Source organism: Cetorhinus maximus, chromosome 20, assembly GCF_964194155.1.
Source record: "Cetorhinus maximus chromosome 20, sCetMax3.hap1.1, whole genome shotgun sequence".
Lineage (NCBI taxonomy): Eukaryota > Metazoa > Chordata > Chondrichthyes > Lamniformes > Cetorhinidae > Cetorhinus > Cetorhinus maximus.
Genome location: NC_135898.1, coordinates 80,981,384 through 80,996,682, shown reverse-complemented (window position 1 = coordinate 80,996,682; position 15,299 = coordinate 80,981,384). Strand labels below are relative to the sequence as shown.

Sequence of the window (15,299 nt, the reverse complement as noted above, 5' to 3'; positions counted from 1 at the left end):
AGAGAGTGGTGGAGAGAGACAGAGGGGTAGAGAGTGGTGGAGAGAGGCTGAGGGGTAGAGAGTGGTGGAGAGAGGCTGAGATGTAGAGAGTGGTGGAGAGAGACTGAGGGGTAGAGAGTGGTGGAGGGAGACAGAGGGGTAGAGAGTGGTGGAGAGAGACAGAGGGGTAGAGAGTGGTGGAGAGAGGCTGAGGGGTAGAGAGTGGTGGAGAGAGGCTGAGGGGTAGAGAGTGGTGGAGAGAGGCTGAGGGGTAGAGAGTGGTGGAGAGAGGCTGAGAGGTAGAGAGTGGTGGAGAGAGGCTGAGGGGTAGAGAGTGGTGGAGAGAGGGAGTTAGTGACAGAGACGGAGGGGTAGAGAGTGGTGGAGAGAGGCTGAGGGGTAGAGAGTGGTGGAGAGAGACAGAGGGGTAGAGAGTGGTGGAGGGAGACAGAGGGGTAGAGAGTGGTGGAGAGAGACTGAGGGGTAGAGAGTGGTGGAGGGAGACAGAGAGGTAGAGAGTGGTGGAGAGAGACTGAGGGGTAGAGAGTGGTGGAGAGAGACAGAGGGGTAGAGAGTGGTGGAGAGAGGCTGAGAGGTACAGAGTGGTGGAGAGAGACTGAGGAGTAGAGAGTGGTGGAGAGAGGCTGAGGGGTAGAGAGTGGTGGAGAGAGGCTGAGGGGTAGAGAGTGGTGGAGAGAGGGAGTTAGTGACAGAGACAGAGGGGTAGAGAGTGGTGGAGAGAGACAGAGGGGTAGAGAGTGGTGGAGAGAGACAGAGGGGTAGAGAGTGGTGGAGGGAGACAGAGGGGTAGAGAGTGGTGGAGGGAGACAGAGGGGTAGAGAGTGGTGGAGAGAGACAGAGGGGTAGAGAGTGGTGGAGAGAGACAGAGGGGTAGAGAGTGGTGGAGGGAGACAGAGGGGTAGAGAGTGGTGGAGGGAGACAGAGGGGTAGAGAGTGGTGGAGAGAGGGAGTTAGTGACAGAGACAGAGGGGTAGAGAGTGGTGGAGAGAGACTGGGGGGTAGTTGGGAGAGTGATCCCAGGAATGTGGATTTCTCCGCTTCCTGTGAGGTAAAGGTTGGAGACCATGTGCTTTCTTACTTATGTCCTGGTTAAAGAGCGAGTGTTGGGAGTCCGGAGCGGGAGTCGCATTTCATTCAGCGTTGCGGAGTCTGCAGCTGAGACACAGGAATGTGAAAAAGATTTACCCTGATCTTTGTGACAGGACTGGGCTGAGAATCTACCCTCCAGTAGTTGCTGCGATGGGTTATTAAGCGGATAAATCGCAGCAAATCTGTTCACACAAGTCAAGGTAAGAAAAAGTGAGTGCAGAGGGGGTGGGAGAGTGCGGTTAAACTCCTCTGGATGGGGAGCTTGTGTCTGAGGGTCTGTCTGAGCTACTTGGGTTGCGCTGCTCTTGGCGGCTGTGTGACCGAGTCAGATCACCTCAATAATCCACTGACTGCTCCATTCTGATCGCCTAACTCAGACAATGTACAACAGGAACACACACTCACACACACAGGCACACAGACAGTCTCACACACACACACACACACATACAGACTCACACACACACACACACACACACAGACTCATAGGGACACAGACTCAGACACACAGACAGACTCACAAGGACACACACAGACTCACAGGGACACAGGGTCAGAGACGTACACACACAGACTCATAGGGACACACACATACACAGACACACTCAGACACACACACAGACTCAGACACACACACAGTTAGACTCACAGGGACCAGGGACAGAGACAGCCTCACAGACACACACACACTCACAGGGACAAACACACACACAGACTCACAGGGACACACACACAGACTCACAGACACACACACATACTCACAGGGACACACACACACACACATACTCACAGGGACACACACACACACAGACTCACAGGGGCACACACACACACTCAGACTCACAGACACACACACACTCAGACTCACAGACACACACACAGACACAGACAGATTCACAGGGACATACACACACAGACTCACAGACACACACACACACAGACTCACAGGGGCACACACACACACTCAGACTCACAGACACACACACACTCAGACTCACAGACACACACACAGACACAGACAGATTCACAGGGACATACACACTCAGACTCACAGACACACACACACACAGACTCACAGACACACACACACAGACTCAGACACAGACAGATTCACAGGGACACACACACACAGACACACACACACAGACTCACAGACACACACACAGACTCAGACACACAGACTCACAGACACACAGACTCAGACACAGACAGATTCACAGGGACACACACACACACACAGTTTACAATGTTCTCATTCACATACTCTCAAACAGCCCTGTTCTCATGTTCCCAAGTCTCTCTTGAAATCTTCTCATGTAAAACGCTGACATTTGCTGCAAATGCCTCCCTTCTGTGTTTCTCAATCTCACTCTGTGTCTCACTCTCTCCATCCTCTTCTTTCTGGCTCACTCCATCTCTCTTTTCCTCTATTCTCAATCATTGTCTCTTCTTTCTCTATATGACTGTCTCTTGCTCAGTCTCTCTCAATCTCTCTGAATCCCTGAAAAGTTTGTTCCCTGACGTTGGTATCTGTGTTTGTGACTGTAACTATTAAACAACCGGAGCTTTAAAAAAACAGCTGAAAGGAAGCAGAGACTATCAAAGGGTTAACTTAAGTTCAGTCTTTTTATTTAGCTTCAAAAATGAACATTACTTGAAATGTCACTCTTAAGTTACAACATCAGTAACAAGGTTTATGGTATTAGTGCTGGTGACATTTTGGTGATGTTGTTTGAAGTGTTAATCAAACTCAGGAATGTTCTTTCAGAAAGTGCTGATTACCTATCCCTGGAACCTCTTCCAAACCTCTGAACCCTCTGAGTAGTTGGTGTTCCTCGAGCTCTGGTCTCCTGAGTATCCCCATTTCCTCTCAAAGGGAGAATCCAGGGAGAAGTCCTATCAGATTCAAAACAAAAATAAAAATAGCTGGAAAAACTCAGCAGGTCTGACAGCATCTGCGGAGAGGAACACAGTTAACGTTTCGAGTCCGTATGACTCTTCAACAGAACTAAGGACACACACGGACTCACAGGGACACAGGGTCAGACATACACACGGAATTTTGTCCTATCAGATTGCCTGTTCCTCAGCAGCAATGTGGTTTCTGTGACTCCTCAATTCACTCAGGCACAGGGAGTCTGGGATCTATATCACACGAGGAAAAATTGTGTTGTCGACAGGTAAACAGAGGACATCGGAGTAGAAATGGAAAATGGGCTCACAAGACTAACATGAGCATTTGGCAAGAGAAGGGGTTAACTGGCAGAGTGAGAAGGTGGGTGGGATTTAGGGATATGGGGAGAAGATAGGTGGGTGGGATTGAGGGGTATGGGGAGGAGGGTGGGTGGGATTGAGGGGTATGGGGAGGAGGGTGGGTGGGATTGAGGGGTATGGGGAGAAGTGAGTGGGCAGAATGGATTGTTAACTGGCTTCATGACAGAAAGCAGAGAATTGGAGTGAAGGGTAGTTATTCAGAGTGACAGAAGGTCGGAAGTGTTGTTCTACCAGGGTCAGTGCTGTGATCACTGCTGTTCACAATTTACATTAACAATTTGAATTTTGGAATCAAAACCACAATTTCTAAATTTGCTGATGACACCAAATTGGACCAAAGAGGGATAGATACTGAGAAGGGCTGTAACAACTTATAGGAGGGCATTAATAAACTTGAGAATGGGCAAATAATTAACAAATGAAGTTCAACACCAATAAATGTGGGGTAGTACATTTTGGGAGGAAGAATAGGGAGGTCACTTATTACTTGGGAGGTGCAAGTCTAAGTGGGATAGAGGAACAAAGGGATCTCGGAAAATAAATACATCAATCATTACAAGTTACTCCACTGGTTCGCAAGGCTGTAAACAAAGCAAATCAAGTTTTAGCTTTTATTTCTAGAGGGATAGAATTGCAAAGTTGGGAAGTTATACTAAACCGGTATTGAACCTTGGTGAGACCACACTTAGAGCACTGAGTGTCATATTATAAAAAGGATATAGAGACACTGGAGAGAGTGCAGAGCAGATTTACAATGATGATATCAGAAATGTGTGGGTATACATATCAGGAAAGACTTGACAAGCTGGGTCCCCTCTCCTGAGAAAAGGCTGAGGGGTGACCAGATTGAGGTCTTTAACATTCTGGAAGATTTTGATCGAGTGGATACAGGGAGAGTGTTTCCTCTTGTGGGGAAGAGCATAACTAGAGGCCATCAATAGAAGATAGTCACCGAGAAATCCAATCGGGAATTCAGGAGCAGCGTCTTTACCCAGAGAGTGGTGAGAATGTGGAACTTGCTATCACTGGGAGTAGTTGAAATAGCATAGATGAGTTTGGGGCAACTAGACAAGTATATGAGGGAGAAGGGAATGGAGGGTTACACTGAGATTTAGATGAGAAAAGACAGAAGTAGAGCATAAACAACAGCATGGCTGGTTGGGCTGAATGGCCTGTTTCTGAGCTGTGTATCCTATGTAATCCTATGTCGTTGGGGTTGAGGGATAGGGGGAGAAGCTGGTTAGATGGAGTTTAGCCATAAAGACTCTCACCCTCTAGCCCTGTTGTATTGTGTTCAGTAGCGTGAGGATAAAACCCAAACCTACTCTAACCAGACGCTTTCTGAATGTCTGATAATAGTCCCACACAGAAAGTGCTTTTTAACTAGCTCCTCAAACACTGTTTGATACCCTAGCTCCAAACAGTTAATGTGATGTCAGCGCTGGTGTGTTCACAGTCTGGAGACTATAGTCCCAGCTGACTGGTGTCGTTAACTGGATGCTCCTGTACTGACAACTGTATCTATATTTGTTTCTAATTCACATGATAAGCTCGCACGAGACTCACACAAAACAGGTGGTGGAATCTGGATACCATCTGTTTCTGTCTGGTTAGCTGTGTAAAATTATTTAAACCTGGCAATTAAAACCACACTATCCATCACAACAAGAGAGGGAGAGAGAGAGAGAGAGAATGACAGAGAGAGGGAGAGACAGACAGAGAGAGAGACAGAGAGAGGTGGAGGCATAGCGAGAGATTGAGAGAGAGAGAGAGAGAGAGAGAGGGAGGGAGCAACAAATAGGAGAGACAAGACAGACAGACAGACACAAAGAGAGAGGGGGAGACACAGGAGAGGGAGAGAGAGAAGGAGAGAGAGACAGAGACAGAGTGTGGCGGAGGCACAGAGAGAGAGAGGGAGAGAAACAGAGATAGACAGACACAAAAAGAGAGCGAGAGACAGAGAGGGAGAGACAGAGAGGGAGAGACAGAGAGGGAGAGACAGAGAGGGAGAGAGACAGGGAGAGAGAGACAGATAGAGAGAGAGAGATAGACAGAGAGAGAGAGAGAGAGATGGAGAGAGAGAGACAGAGAGAGGCGGAGGCACAGAGAGAGAGAGAGGGAGAGAGAGACAGAGATAGACAGACACAAAGAGAGAGGGAGAGACAGAGAGAGAGAGACAGAGAGAGAGAGACAGATAGATAGAGAGAGAGAGAGAGAAAGACAGAGAGATAGAGACAGAGACAGGCAGACACTAAGAGAGAGGGAGAGACACAGGGAAAGGGAAAGGGAAAGGGAAAGGCAGAGACACAGAGAGACACAGAGAGACACAGAGAGACACAGAGAGAGAGAGAGAGAGAGAGAGACAGAGAGAGAAAGAGATAGAGAGTGTGGTAATCTGAGGTGCAATACACCTTTAAGAGAAAGTGAGCAGATTGACCATGTGACTGTATTACCCAATGGCTGTGCAGCGTGGGCTAATTGTTAATCAGTAGTTTAGAATAGAGGCTGGTTGGAGAAGCACATGTTAGTGCTCTGTTACTCAGTGTTAATAAACAGCATGTGCTTCATCTTACATTGGTCTCTGCGTCTGCAGTATCTTGTTTACCAACTCACTCAGCAGCAGATCAGCGTGTAGCTGTGTTCACTGAGCAAAGCGACCTGACAGAAGGAACAGAACAACTGGCAATGAGGCAAAACAAGACCAGTCGACGACACTAAAGAAAGCCACGAAAATTAACCAGAAGTAAATCAGCCGGACCTTGCAAGGCGATTGTGAGTAAAGCCTTCATCATAGTCGTCAAAGTTATCTCCCTCCAGTATTCCACAGATTAGTTGTATCAACCCATTTGGTTAGACCACCGATGACTGGTCACATTATATTGAACGCCTCGCATTCTTCTTTTTGGCCAATGACATATGAGGGGAAGAGAAGAGGCGAGTGATCCTCTTATCGACATGCGGGAGTAAAACAGACGGCCTAATTCATAGTCTAACGGCACCCAATGCCCCAGACTCCAAGAGCTTTGATGAGTTGGTGAATCTAGTGAAAAGCCACTTTCAGCTGAAACCCTCGGTAACAATGCAGCGTTTTAAATTTAATTCGAGATGTCGCCCCCCACCCCCCCTGGAGAGACAGTCGCTTGCTATGTAGCAGCCTTAAAACAACTGACAGAGCATTGAAGGTTCGGGGCATCGATTAATGACATGTTAAGAGACTGATTGGTATGTGGGATCAGTGAAGACGCCATTCAAAAAAGGTTGTTGTCAGAAATGAATTTAGACTCCAGGAAGGTGCTGGAGTTGACGCTCGCAGCCGGGGATTCAGAAACAATCGAGGGAGCACAAGATGGCGGCGTCCTTCACATCCAGAGGGAAGCACTGGTTAGAAACGGTGTGAAAGCACAGGACTCCGCAGAAAGATGGGAAACAACCACCATTCACAGACCAGTGAAAAAGCAATGTTTTAACAAAGCCCACAACAATGATAACAGCAGCAATGTAACCAGACAGCCTGCAGATGAACGACAATTTATAAGAATCGAGTGTTTCTACTGCCATCATAATGGACACATTATGTGATATTGTAAAGACAGATTAAGGCAAAACTTTAAGCAGGAAGATAGAAATTGTGAAATTCACATAATAGAGGGACCAGGAGAAACAGAGTCAGATATTCACTCACTATACAACTTAAAAAATGGGTAAAACAGAGCCAATCTACGTGACAATGAAAGTCAACGAGGAACCCATCCGAATGGAGGTCGATAGAGGGGCATCCACGACAGTTACAGGGGTACATACGTTCAGGTATCTGAATGGAAGAGGCCACCCATTAAATCTGGAAAATTCAGATGCTAAATTAAAGACGTATACTGGTGAAGAAATATGAGCAAGAGGTATATGTAAGGTTCCAGTACAGTGTGGAAATCAGTCTGTTAATTTACCCCTGATAGTGGTAGCAGGGGAAGGTCCAAGTCGACTTGGTCAGAACTGGCTTAAGGAAATATAGTTGGAGTGGACCGAGATTTTTCAACTCAGAATGAAAGATCTGCAAGAATTATTACAGAAATATGCTTCCATTTTCGGGGAAGAGCTTGGGAAGATTCAGGGCCTGCAAGTGAAAATCCAGGTTAATCCTGAGGCAACCCCCAGATTCTTGAAGGCGAGGCCAGTGCCCTTTGCGTTGCGAGAGAAAGTTGATGTCGTATTAGACAGGCTGGAAAGGTTGGGAGTCTCACAACCTGTACAATTTTCTGAATGGGCAGCGCCCACAGTTCCAGTACTAAAACCTGACCAGAGTGTGAAAATATGTGGGGACTACAAGTTGACCGTTAACAAAGTGGCCAGGCTAGACTGGCATCCTGTACCGAAAATGGATGAATTGTACTCCAAGCCGGCAGGAGGAACCACATATCCGAAACTCGACATGAGCCTCGCTTATCAGCAAGTTGAACTAGAAAAGGCCTCTCGGGATTTTGTGACTATCAACATACATAGGGGGTTATACCAGTGTACCAGGCTACCCTTTGGAGTCTCATCAGCTTGTGCCATTTTCCAACAGACTATGGAAAATTTACTCCAAGCCCCACCCCATGTGGTGGTTTATCTCGATGACGTCCTGGTAACAGGAGTAGCTGATGAAGAACATCGGGTTAACCTGGAAGAAGTATTGAAGCGTTTCTCACAAGCCGGAGTACATTCAAAAAGAGAAAAATGTATCTTCCAAGCAAAAGAAGTGGTTTACCTGGGTCATAGGGTCGACTCACAGGACCTTCAGCCGGTAGAAGACAAGGTGAGAGCTATTCGTGAGGCGCCAGCACTGAGAAACGCCACAGAACTCAAGTCCTTCTTGGGAATGGTTAACTACTACAGTCGTTTTCTCCCAAATTTGTCGACAGTACTGGCTCCATTATATGGGTTACTCAAGAAAGACTACAGGCGGACTTGGCAAGCCCCACAACAACAGGCTTTTACAGTAGTAAAGCAGTTACTACATTCATCGGCCCTGTTGGTACATTTCAACCTAAAGAAAGAATTGATTTTAACCTGCGAGTAGGGACAGTGCTCTCCCACCGGATGGTGGACGGCTCCGAATGGTCAGTTCGTTACTTCTCAAGAACACTCAGTGTGGCAGAACGAAGATACTCACAAACAGAGAAGGAGGCTTATCCATCATATTTGGTGTTAAGCAGTTCCATCAATACATCCATGGTTGCCACTTCATCATCGTATCTGATCACAAGCCACTACTAGACTGGTTCAGGGAAGATAAGGCAATACCCACAATTGCCTCTGCGCGCATCCAAAGGTGGGCACTGATCCTAGCTGCTTACCAATATACTTTTATTCACCAGCCGGGAAGCCAGACTGCAGATCTGATCTTCATCAGAACAGAGTCATACGGACTCGAAACGTTAACTGTGTTCCTCTCCGCAGATGCTGTCAGACCTGCTGAGTTTTTCCAGCTACTTTTGTTTTTGTTTCAGATTTCCTGCATCTGCAGTATTTTGCCTTTATGCAAATGCTGACACACTGAGCTGATTACCTCTAAATGACAGCAATGTGAACGTCCCAATTCCTCAAGAACTTGTCTTGTTATTAAACTTTCAGCGTTCATCACCAGTACATACCAAACAAATAAGAGAGTGGACAGACCACCATCCAGTTTTGTCTCATGTAAAGGAACAAGTCTTACCAGGATGGTCGAACAAGCCAAAGTCAGATGAAATGAATCCCTATTTTAAGAGGAGATACGAGCTTATTTGCCAGGATGGCATCTTGCTGTGGGGAGCGAGAGTTATTGTGTCTCCAAGAGGAAGAAAGCCATTATTGACCGAATTGCATAGTGCTCAACCTGCGCCAGCATTTATTGCCCATCCCTAATTGTCCTTGAGAAGGTGGTAGTGAGCTGCCTTCTTGAACCACTGCAGTCCATGTGGTGTAGGTACACCCATAGTGCTGTTAGGAAGGGAGTTCCAGGATCTTGACCCAGTGACAGTGAAGGAACAACAATAAATTTCCAAGTCAGGATGAGTGACTTGGAGGGTAATTTCATCTCTAGAATTAAGATATTGGTGCACAGCTACTTATGGTGGCCAGGGATGGATATAGAAATCAAAGATCTGCAGGCAGTGCCAACAGGTACAGAAATTTCCTCCTTCTGCTCCGCTGCATCCCTGGGAATGGGCAGGAAGGCCATGGGTCCGCCTCCACATCCACTACACGGGGACTTTTTTGGGCACAATGTCCCTCTTGATTATTAGCCGCTCACTCAAGGTCGATGGATGTATTCGGGGTGAGATCACCCTCGTCTTCCGCCAACCGAGACAGATTACGTCAGAGTTTTGCGATACATGGATTACCAGAGGTAAGTGCCTGATAATGGAATGGATTCACCAGCGGGGAATTCCAAAGGTTTGCAAGTCTTAATAGCATAACACATGTTAAGACCTCGCCATACCACCCTGCGCCCAATGGGTTGGCCGAGAGGGCAGTCCTGACCTTCAAGGCCAGAATGAAAAAACTGGATGGAGACTCTATTGCAACTAGATTGTCATGTTTCCTACTCAGCTATAGAACCACACTACACGCGACCACCAGTGTTGCCCCCACAGAGTTATTGATGAAGAGATATCTCAGGACACGTTTGAGTCTCATAAAGCTGAATTTAGGGGGGAGGGTAGAGAGAGGCCACGAGGCCCAGAAAAAGGACATGATTACCACAGTCGTGAAAGAAACTTCATTGTCAGAGACACAATTTTTGCAAAGAACTTTGGAGATGGGCCCAAATGGCTATCAGGTGAAGTCAGTGCTGTGACAGGACCCCTGTCCTATCACATATCGGTCAAAGATCGGATAATTAGGAGACACGTGGATCACCTCAGGAAAAGGGAAACAGATCTACAAGAAAGGATACACCAAGCATTCCCGTTGGAATCTTCGCCACATGTGGAAGGAACTCCCCTTGGCTTGGAAGTACCTGTAGGATCCGTGGAGCCTGAGAGAGTCGAAGTGACAAACTAGCGGACAGAGGACTCCTGAGAGGGAGGCCTCTGATAAACCATCCAGAATCGTAGAACTGTAATGTTCAGCACATTTGAAGAAGCCTCGAGAGAGACTGAATTTGTAAATAGTTTATTTACATAAATAGTTGATATATTGTAACGATTGTAAATTGTACTTTCGAGTAAAGGGGGAGGGATGTGGTAACCTGAGGTGCAATACACCTTTAAGAGAATGTGAGCAGATTGACCACATGACTGTATTACCCAATGGCTGTGTAGCATGCGCTACATTGTTAACCAGTGGTTTAGAATAGGGTCTGGTTTGAGAAACACACATTGTGTGGGTGCTCCATGACTTGTGTTAATAAACAGCATCTGCTTCTTCTCACATTGGCCTCTGCGTCTGCAGTATCTTGTTTACCAACTCAGCCACCAGTAAATAGGCGTCCAACCATGTTCGCTGAGCAAAGTGACCCAACAGAAGGAACATAACACAGCGAGAGATGGAGAGACAGAGAAGGAGAGAGAGAGAGAGAGAGAGAGACAGAGAGAGAGAGAGAGAGAGAGAGAGGGAAAGACAGAGCGAGAGGGAAGAGACACAGAGGGAGAGAGACACAGAGAGAGATGGAGAGACAGAGAAGGAGAGGGGGAAGAAAGAGAGTGATAGCTGGAGACAGAGAGAGGCAGAGGCACAGAGAGAGAGAGAGAGAGAGAAAGAAAGAAAGAAAGAGGGAGAGAGAGGGAGAGACAATTTGAAATACAAATTTCATCCCTTGAATATTGGCAGGAAATTCAACCGTGGAAGTATCAAATCCCTTGCCCCTTGATCCTATTTTCACTAAACTGCTGACTATCCAACTTTCCATCCTGGTCCCCATGTTAGCTGATATTATGAATGGTTCCCTCCAATCAGGTTCTGTCCCCTACTTCTTCAAATCTGCCATCAGCACCCAGTCCTCAAAAGAAAATCCTTAATCCCTCTGTCCTTGCAAATTACTGCCCCATCTCCAGCCTCCCTTTCCTCTCCACACTCCTTCATTGTGTAGCTCTGTGCCCCTGTGACTGTGCCGAAATGGCTGTACTTAAAGTCACAAAAGCCATCCTACGTTCTCTTTACCTCCCAGTCCCTCTTTCTCTATCTCTGCTGCGGTGTCTCTCTCGTATTCTCTGGGAGGAGCTACGGAGTGACCAAGATTGAGACATCAGTTCATTTGGTTTTTGCCTCTTTTGCCGACATATGACTGACATCGTCTGTTTGATGATGTTTCTTGAGGGTTTGTTAGTTTGATGAGTGTTTTTGGAGTCAGGAATGTTGCAGACTGGCTGTGGCCTCCCACAGACTGAGATTCTCAAACAGCTTCCAGACACCGATGGCCCAGATCCCAACAGCATTTCCCACAGGACGGGGCAGTTTCAGGAGACTGTGAATCAAAAAGTGCTTCTTTCTGCTTCAGTGAGTCTATTCCTGTTCAAACGCTGATGCCTCAATCAATTGGCCATTCCCCGTGAGTGACTCTAGGTGTCACGGGTCAGTGGGCTGCTCCTCCATGGTAGGCATCAAAGGCCAGACTAATCCTGCCTTCAACTGATATTCACACACAAGCATAGAACATAGGCCAGAGATAGGGAGCAGGAATCCTGCTGATTTCTAACCTTGGGCCCGGGGATGCAGTGAAACAAGTCCAATATCGACGATCATATTATCAGACAATAGAGCACAGACTGGGATTGTCAGGTTCCTTGCTGCAGCTCGAGGTCCAACTGTACCCACCCTGTGAGTGTTTGATGGGGGTGGTGTAGAGGGAGTTTTACTCTGTATCTAACCCCGTGCTGTACCTGTCCTGGGAGTGTTTAAAGGGGACAGTGTAGAGGGAGCTTTACTCTGTATCTAACCCCGTGCTGTACCTGTCCTGGGAGTGTTTGATGGGGACAGTGTAGAGGGAGCTTTACTCTGTATCTAACCCCGTGCTGTACCTGTCCTGGGAGTGTTTGATGGGGATGGTGTAGAGGGAGCTTTACTCTGTATCTAACCCCGTGCTGTACCTGCCCTGGGAGAGTTTGATGGGACAGTGTAGAGGGAGCTTTACTCTGTATCTAACCTCGTGCTGTACCTGCCCTGGGAGTGTTCGATGGGGACAGTGTAAAGGGAGTTTCCTGCAGGAGATTTTTATCCAGTGACACCTCCCCCCAACTTGCTGCTGAGGCTGTGATGCTCAGGGGCAGCATTGCTTGTGAATGCTCCAATCAGACTCCCTACCTCAGCCATATACTTGGGGAGGGGCTGGTACCCCATTCCCCCTGACGGTACTGCGGCTGAGCGATATTTGGGGCAGGATTTTACGCCCTGTGGGCGGGCACGCAGTCGAACTGATGGGGCATAAAACAGCGTGCGATGCCGCTGGGCGAGCGTTGGCGTCTCGTTGCCCTCAGGGGTAGATTCCAGTGCGCACCTCCCCATGCACGCGCGGACTTTAGCGCCCGCACTCCTCCTGCGCCCCACCCCTGGCGGCACTGAGCTTCTCAATGCGCCTCTCATGCTGGTTAATTGGCCAGCCAGCGTGGGGTTGGGGGTCGGAGGTCAATCGCGGGTGGATGGCCGTTTCCTGGCCGCTCCTGGGTCCGGCTACCTCTGCCCCGAAAATCCTGCCCTTGGAGGAGGCGTGTGGGTCGGATTGGGGGGGTATGGGGAGGAGGTATGGGTGTGATTGAGGGGTAAGTGGGGGGTGGCTGAGTTTGTCATGAATAAGGGCTGACTTTGTAAGTTTTCCAGTTTTCCGACTACAAGTTTTTTTTTTCTCGCTTTGTTTTCCAGGTGCTGAGCAGCAAGACCATGACCCTGGAGTGAGGGAGCCTAAACTCCCAGGAATACCCAGGAAGATACCGGGGAGTGAGGTTGTTTGAAGGCTGGGTAGGGAGGTAGTGATGATGAGATCAGGCCGCCTGCGCCCGCTGTGCTGCCCGATTCTGCTGCTCGCTGCCAGCTTGACTGTGCTGGCATCAGCGTGGGCAGCTGCAGATCCCATGGGCTATGTGCACGGCGGCTGGCACAGGTTGCTGGAGGAAGGGGACGGTTGCCGTCAGTGTGAGTCAGACCAGTGCCTCACCCCCCAGGGGTGCCTGGCTGGGCTGGTGAGGGACATCTGCGGCTGCTGCTGGGAATGCGGCAACATCGAGGGGCAGATATGTGACCTGGACAACAGCAACCACTTCTACGGTCAGTGCGGAGAGAACCTAGAGTGTCGGCTAGACCTGGGCGACCTGCGGCAAGGGGAGGTCCCTGAACCCCAGTGCATTTGTCAGTCCAGCCAGGCAGTGTGTGGCTCCAACGGGCAGACCTACCCACAGATATGCAAGTTCCTAGAGGCTGCCAGTGGCAATGAAACATCGAACATCACCCTGGCCCATGAGGGACCATGTGAAGGAGGTAAGAAAGGGGGAGGGAGGGGGAAGAAGGGTCTTACACCACGGGAGGAGCGGGGGGAGAATCAGTGTGCACTGGAGTGAAGAGGACAGTTTTTGGGCATAGCAATCCACAGTTTACAAGCGGCTTGGTCACTGTTTCCTGTCCCCTTGCACTCTCAGTGTAATTATTTGTTTTCGCCTGTCAGCAGTTTTTAAAACTGCTAGGAAGTTTCCCTACTTAAAAAGAAAGACTCGTATTTCTCTGGCCCCTTTCACCATCTCAGGCCACCCTTACAGTTTAACAACCAATAAATTATTTTCTGAAGTGGACTCACTATTGCAGTGTGACAGCAATCAGCACACAGCAAGATCCCGCACACAGTAATGTGAGGATGATGTAATAAACTCTTAGTCATAGCACCTCAGAGAAAAATATTGATCGGGACATGAGGGACAATTTCTGTGCTCCCTGAAATAGAAACGTTTAAGCCCACCTGGGAGGGCAGAGGGTGACTTAGTTTAATTCTCATCCAATAAAGGGCAATTTCAAGAGTGCAGCACTCCCTCAGTACTGACCCTCCGACAGTGCAGCACTCCCTCAGAACTGTCCCTCTGACAGTGCAGCGCTCCCTCAGAACTGTCCCTCTGACAGTGCAGCACTCCCTCAGTACTGACCCTTTGACAGTGCAGCACTCCCTCAGTACTGACCCTCCGACAGTGCAGCACTCCCTCAGAACTGACCCTCCGACAGTGCAGCAATCCCTTAGAACTGTCCCTCTGACAGTGCAGCGCTCCCTCAGTACTGACCCTCTGACAGTGCAGCACTCCCTCAGTACTGACCCTCCGACAGTGCAGCGCTCCCTCAGTACTGACCCTCTGACAGTGCAGCACTCCCTCAGTACTGACCCTCCGACAGTGCAGCGCTCCCTCGGTAATGACCCTCTGACAGTGCAGCACTCATTCAATAATGACCCTCTGATAATGCAGCACTCCCTCAGTACTGACCCTCCGACAGTGCAGCGCTCCCTCAGTACTGACCCTCTGACAGTGCAGCACTCCCTCAGTACTGACCCTCCGACAGTGCAGCGCTCCCTCAGTAATGACCCTCTGACAGTGCAGCACTCATTCAATAATGACCCTCTGACAGTGCAGCACTCCCTCAGTACTGACCCTCCATCTGTGCAGCGCTCCCTCAGTACTGACCCTCTGATAGTGCAACACTGCCTTAGCACTGACCGTCTGACAGTGCAGAACTCCCTCAGTCCTGACCGTCTGACAGTGCAGCACTCCCTCAGTACTGACCTTCTGACAGTGCAGCACTCCCTCAGTACTGACCCTCTGACAGTGCAGCACTCCCTCAGTACTGACCCTCTGACAGTGCAGTGCACCCTCAGTGCTGACCCTCTGACAGTGCCGCACTCCCTCAGTGCTGACCCTCTGACAGTGCAGTGCACCCTCAGTACTGACCCTCTGACAGTGCCGCACTCCCTCAGTGCTGACCCTCTGACAGTGCAGTGCACCCTCAGTACT

General features: G+C 48.8%; 1 protein-coding gene across 5 annotated transcripts in view; it reads left to right on the top strand.

The window, feature by feature from the left end:
• Positions 1–1,074: 1,074 nt before the first annotated feature.
• Positions 1,075–15,299, top strand: part of LOC144694698 (kazal-type serine protease inhibitor domain-containing protein 1-like) — a 35,161-nt gene continuing 20,936 nt past the window's right edge. Inside the window, exons 1-3 of one of the 5 annotated variants that reach the window (XM_078565285.1) lie at positions 1,075–1,289; positions 5,987–6,135; positions 13,180–13,791. In XM_078565285.1, coding sequence (XP_078421411.1) covers positions 13,290–13,791 — 502 coding nt within the window. In that variant the 5' untranslated portion in view covers positions 1,075–1,289; positions 5,987–6,135; positions 13,180–13,289. Of the gene's footprint in view, positions 1,304–5,956; positions 6,136–13,179; positions 13,792–15,299 lie in introns of all 5 variants that reach the window. The other 4 variants (XM_078565286.1, XM_078565284.1, XM_078565283.1 and 1 more) reach the window with 4 other exon arrangements.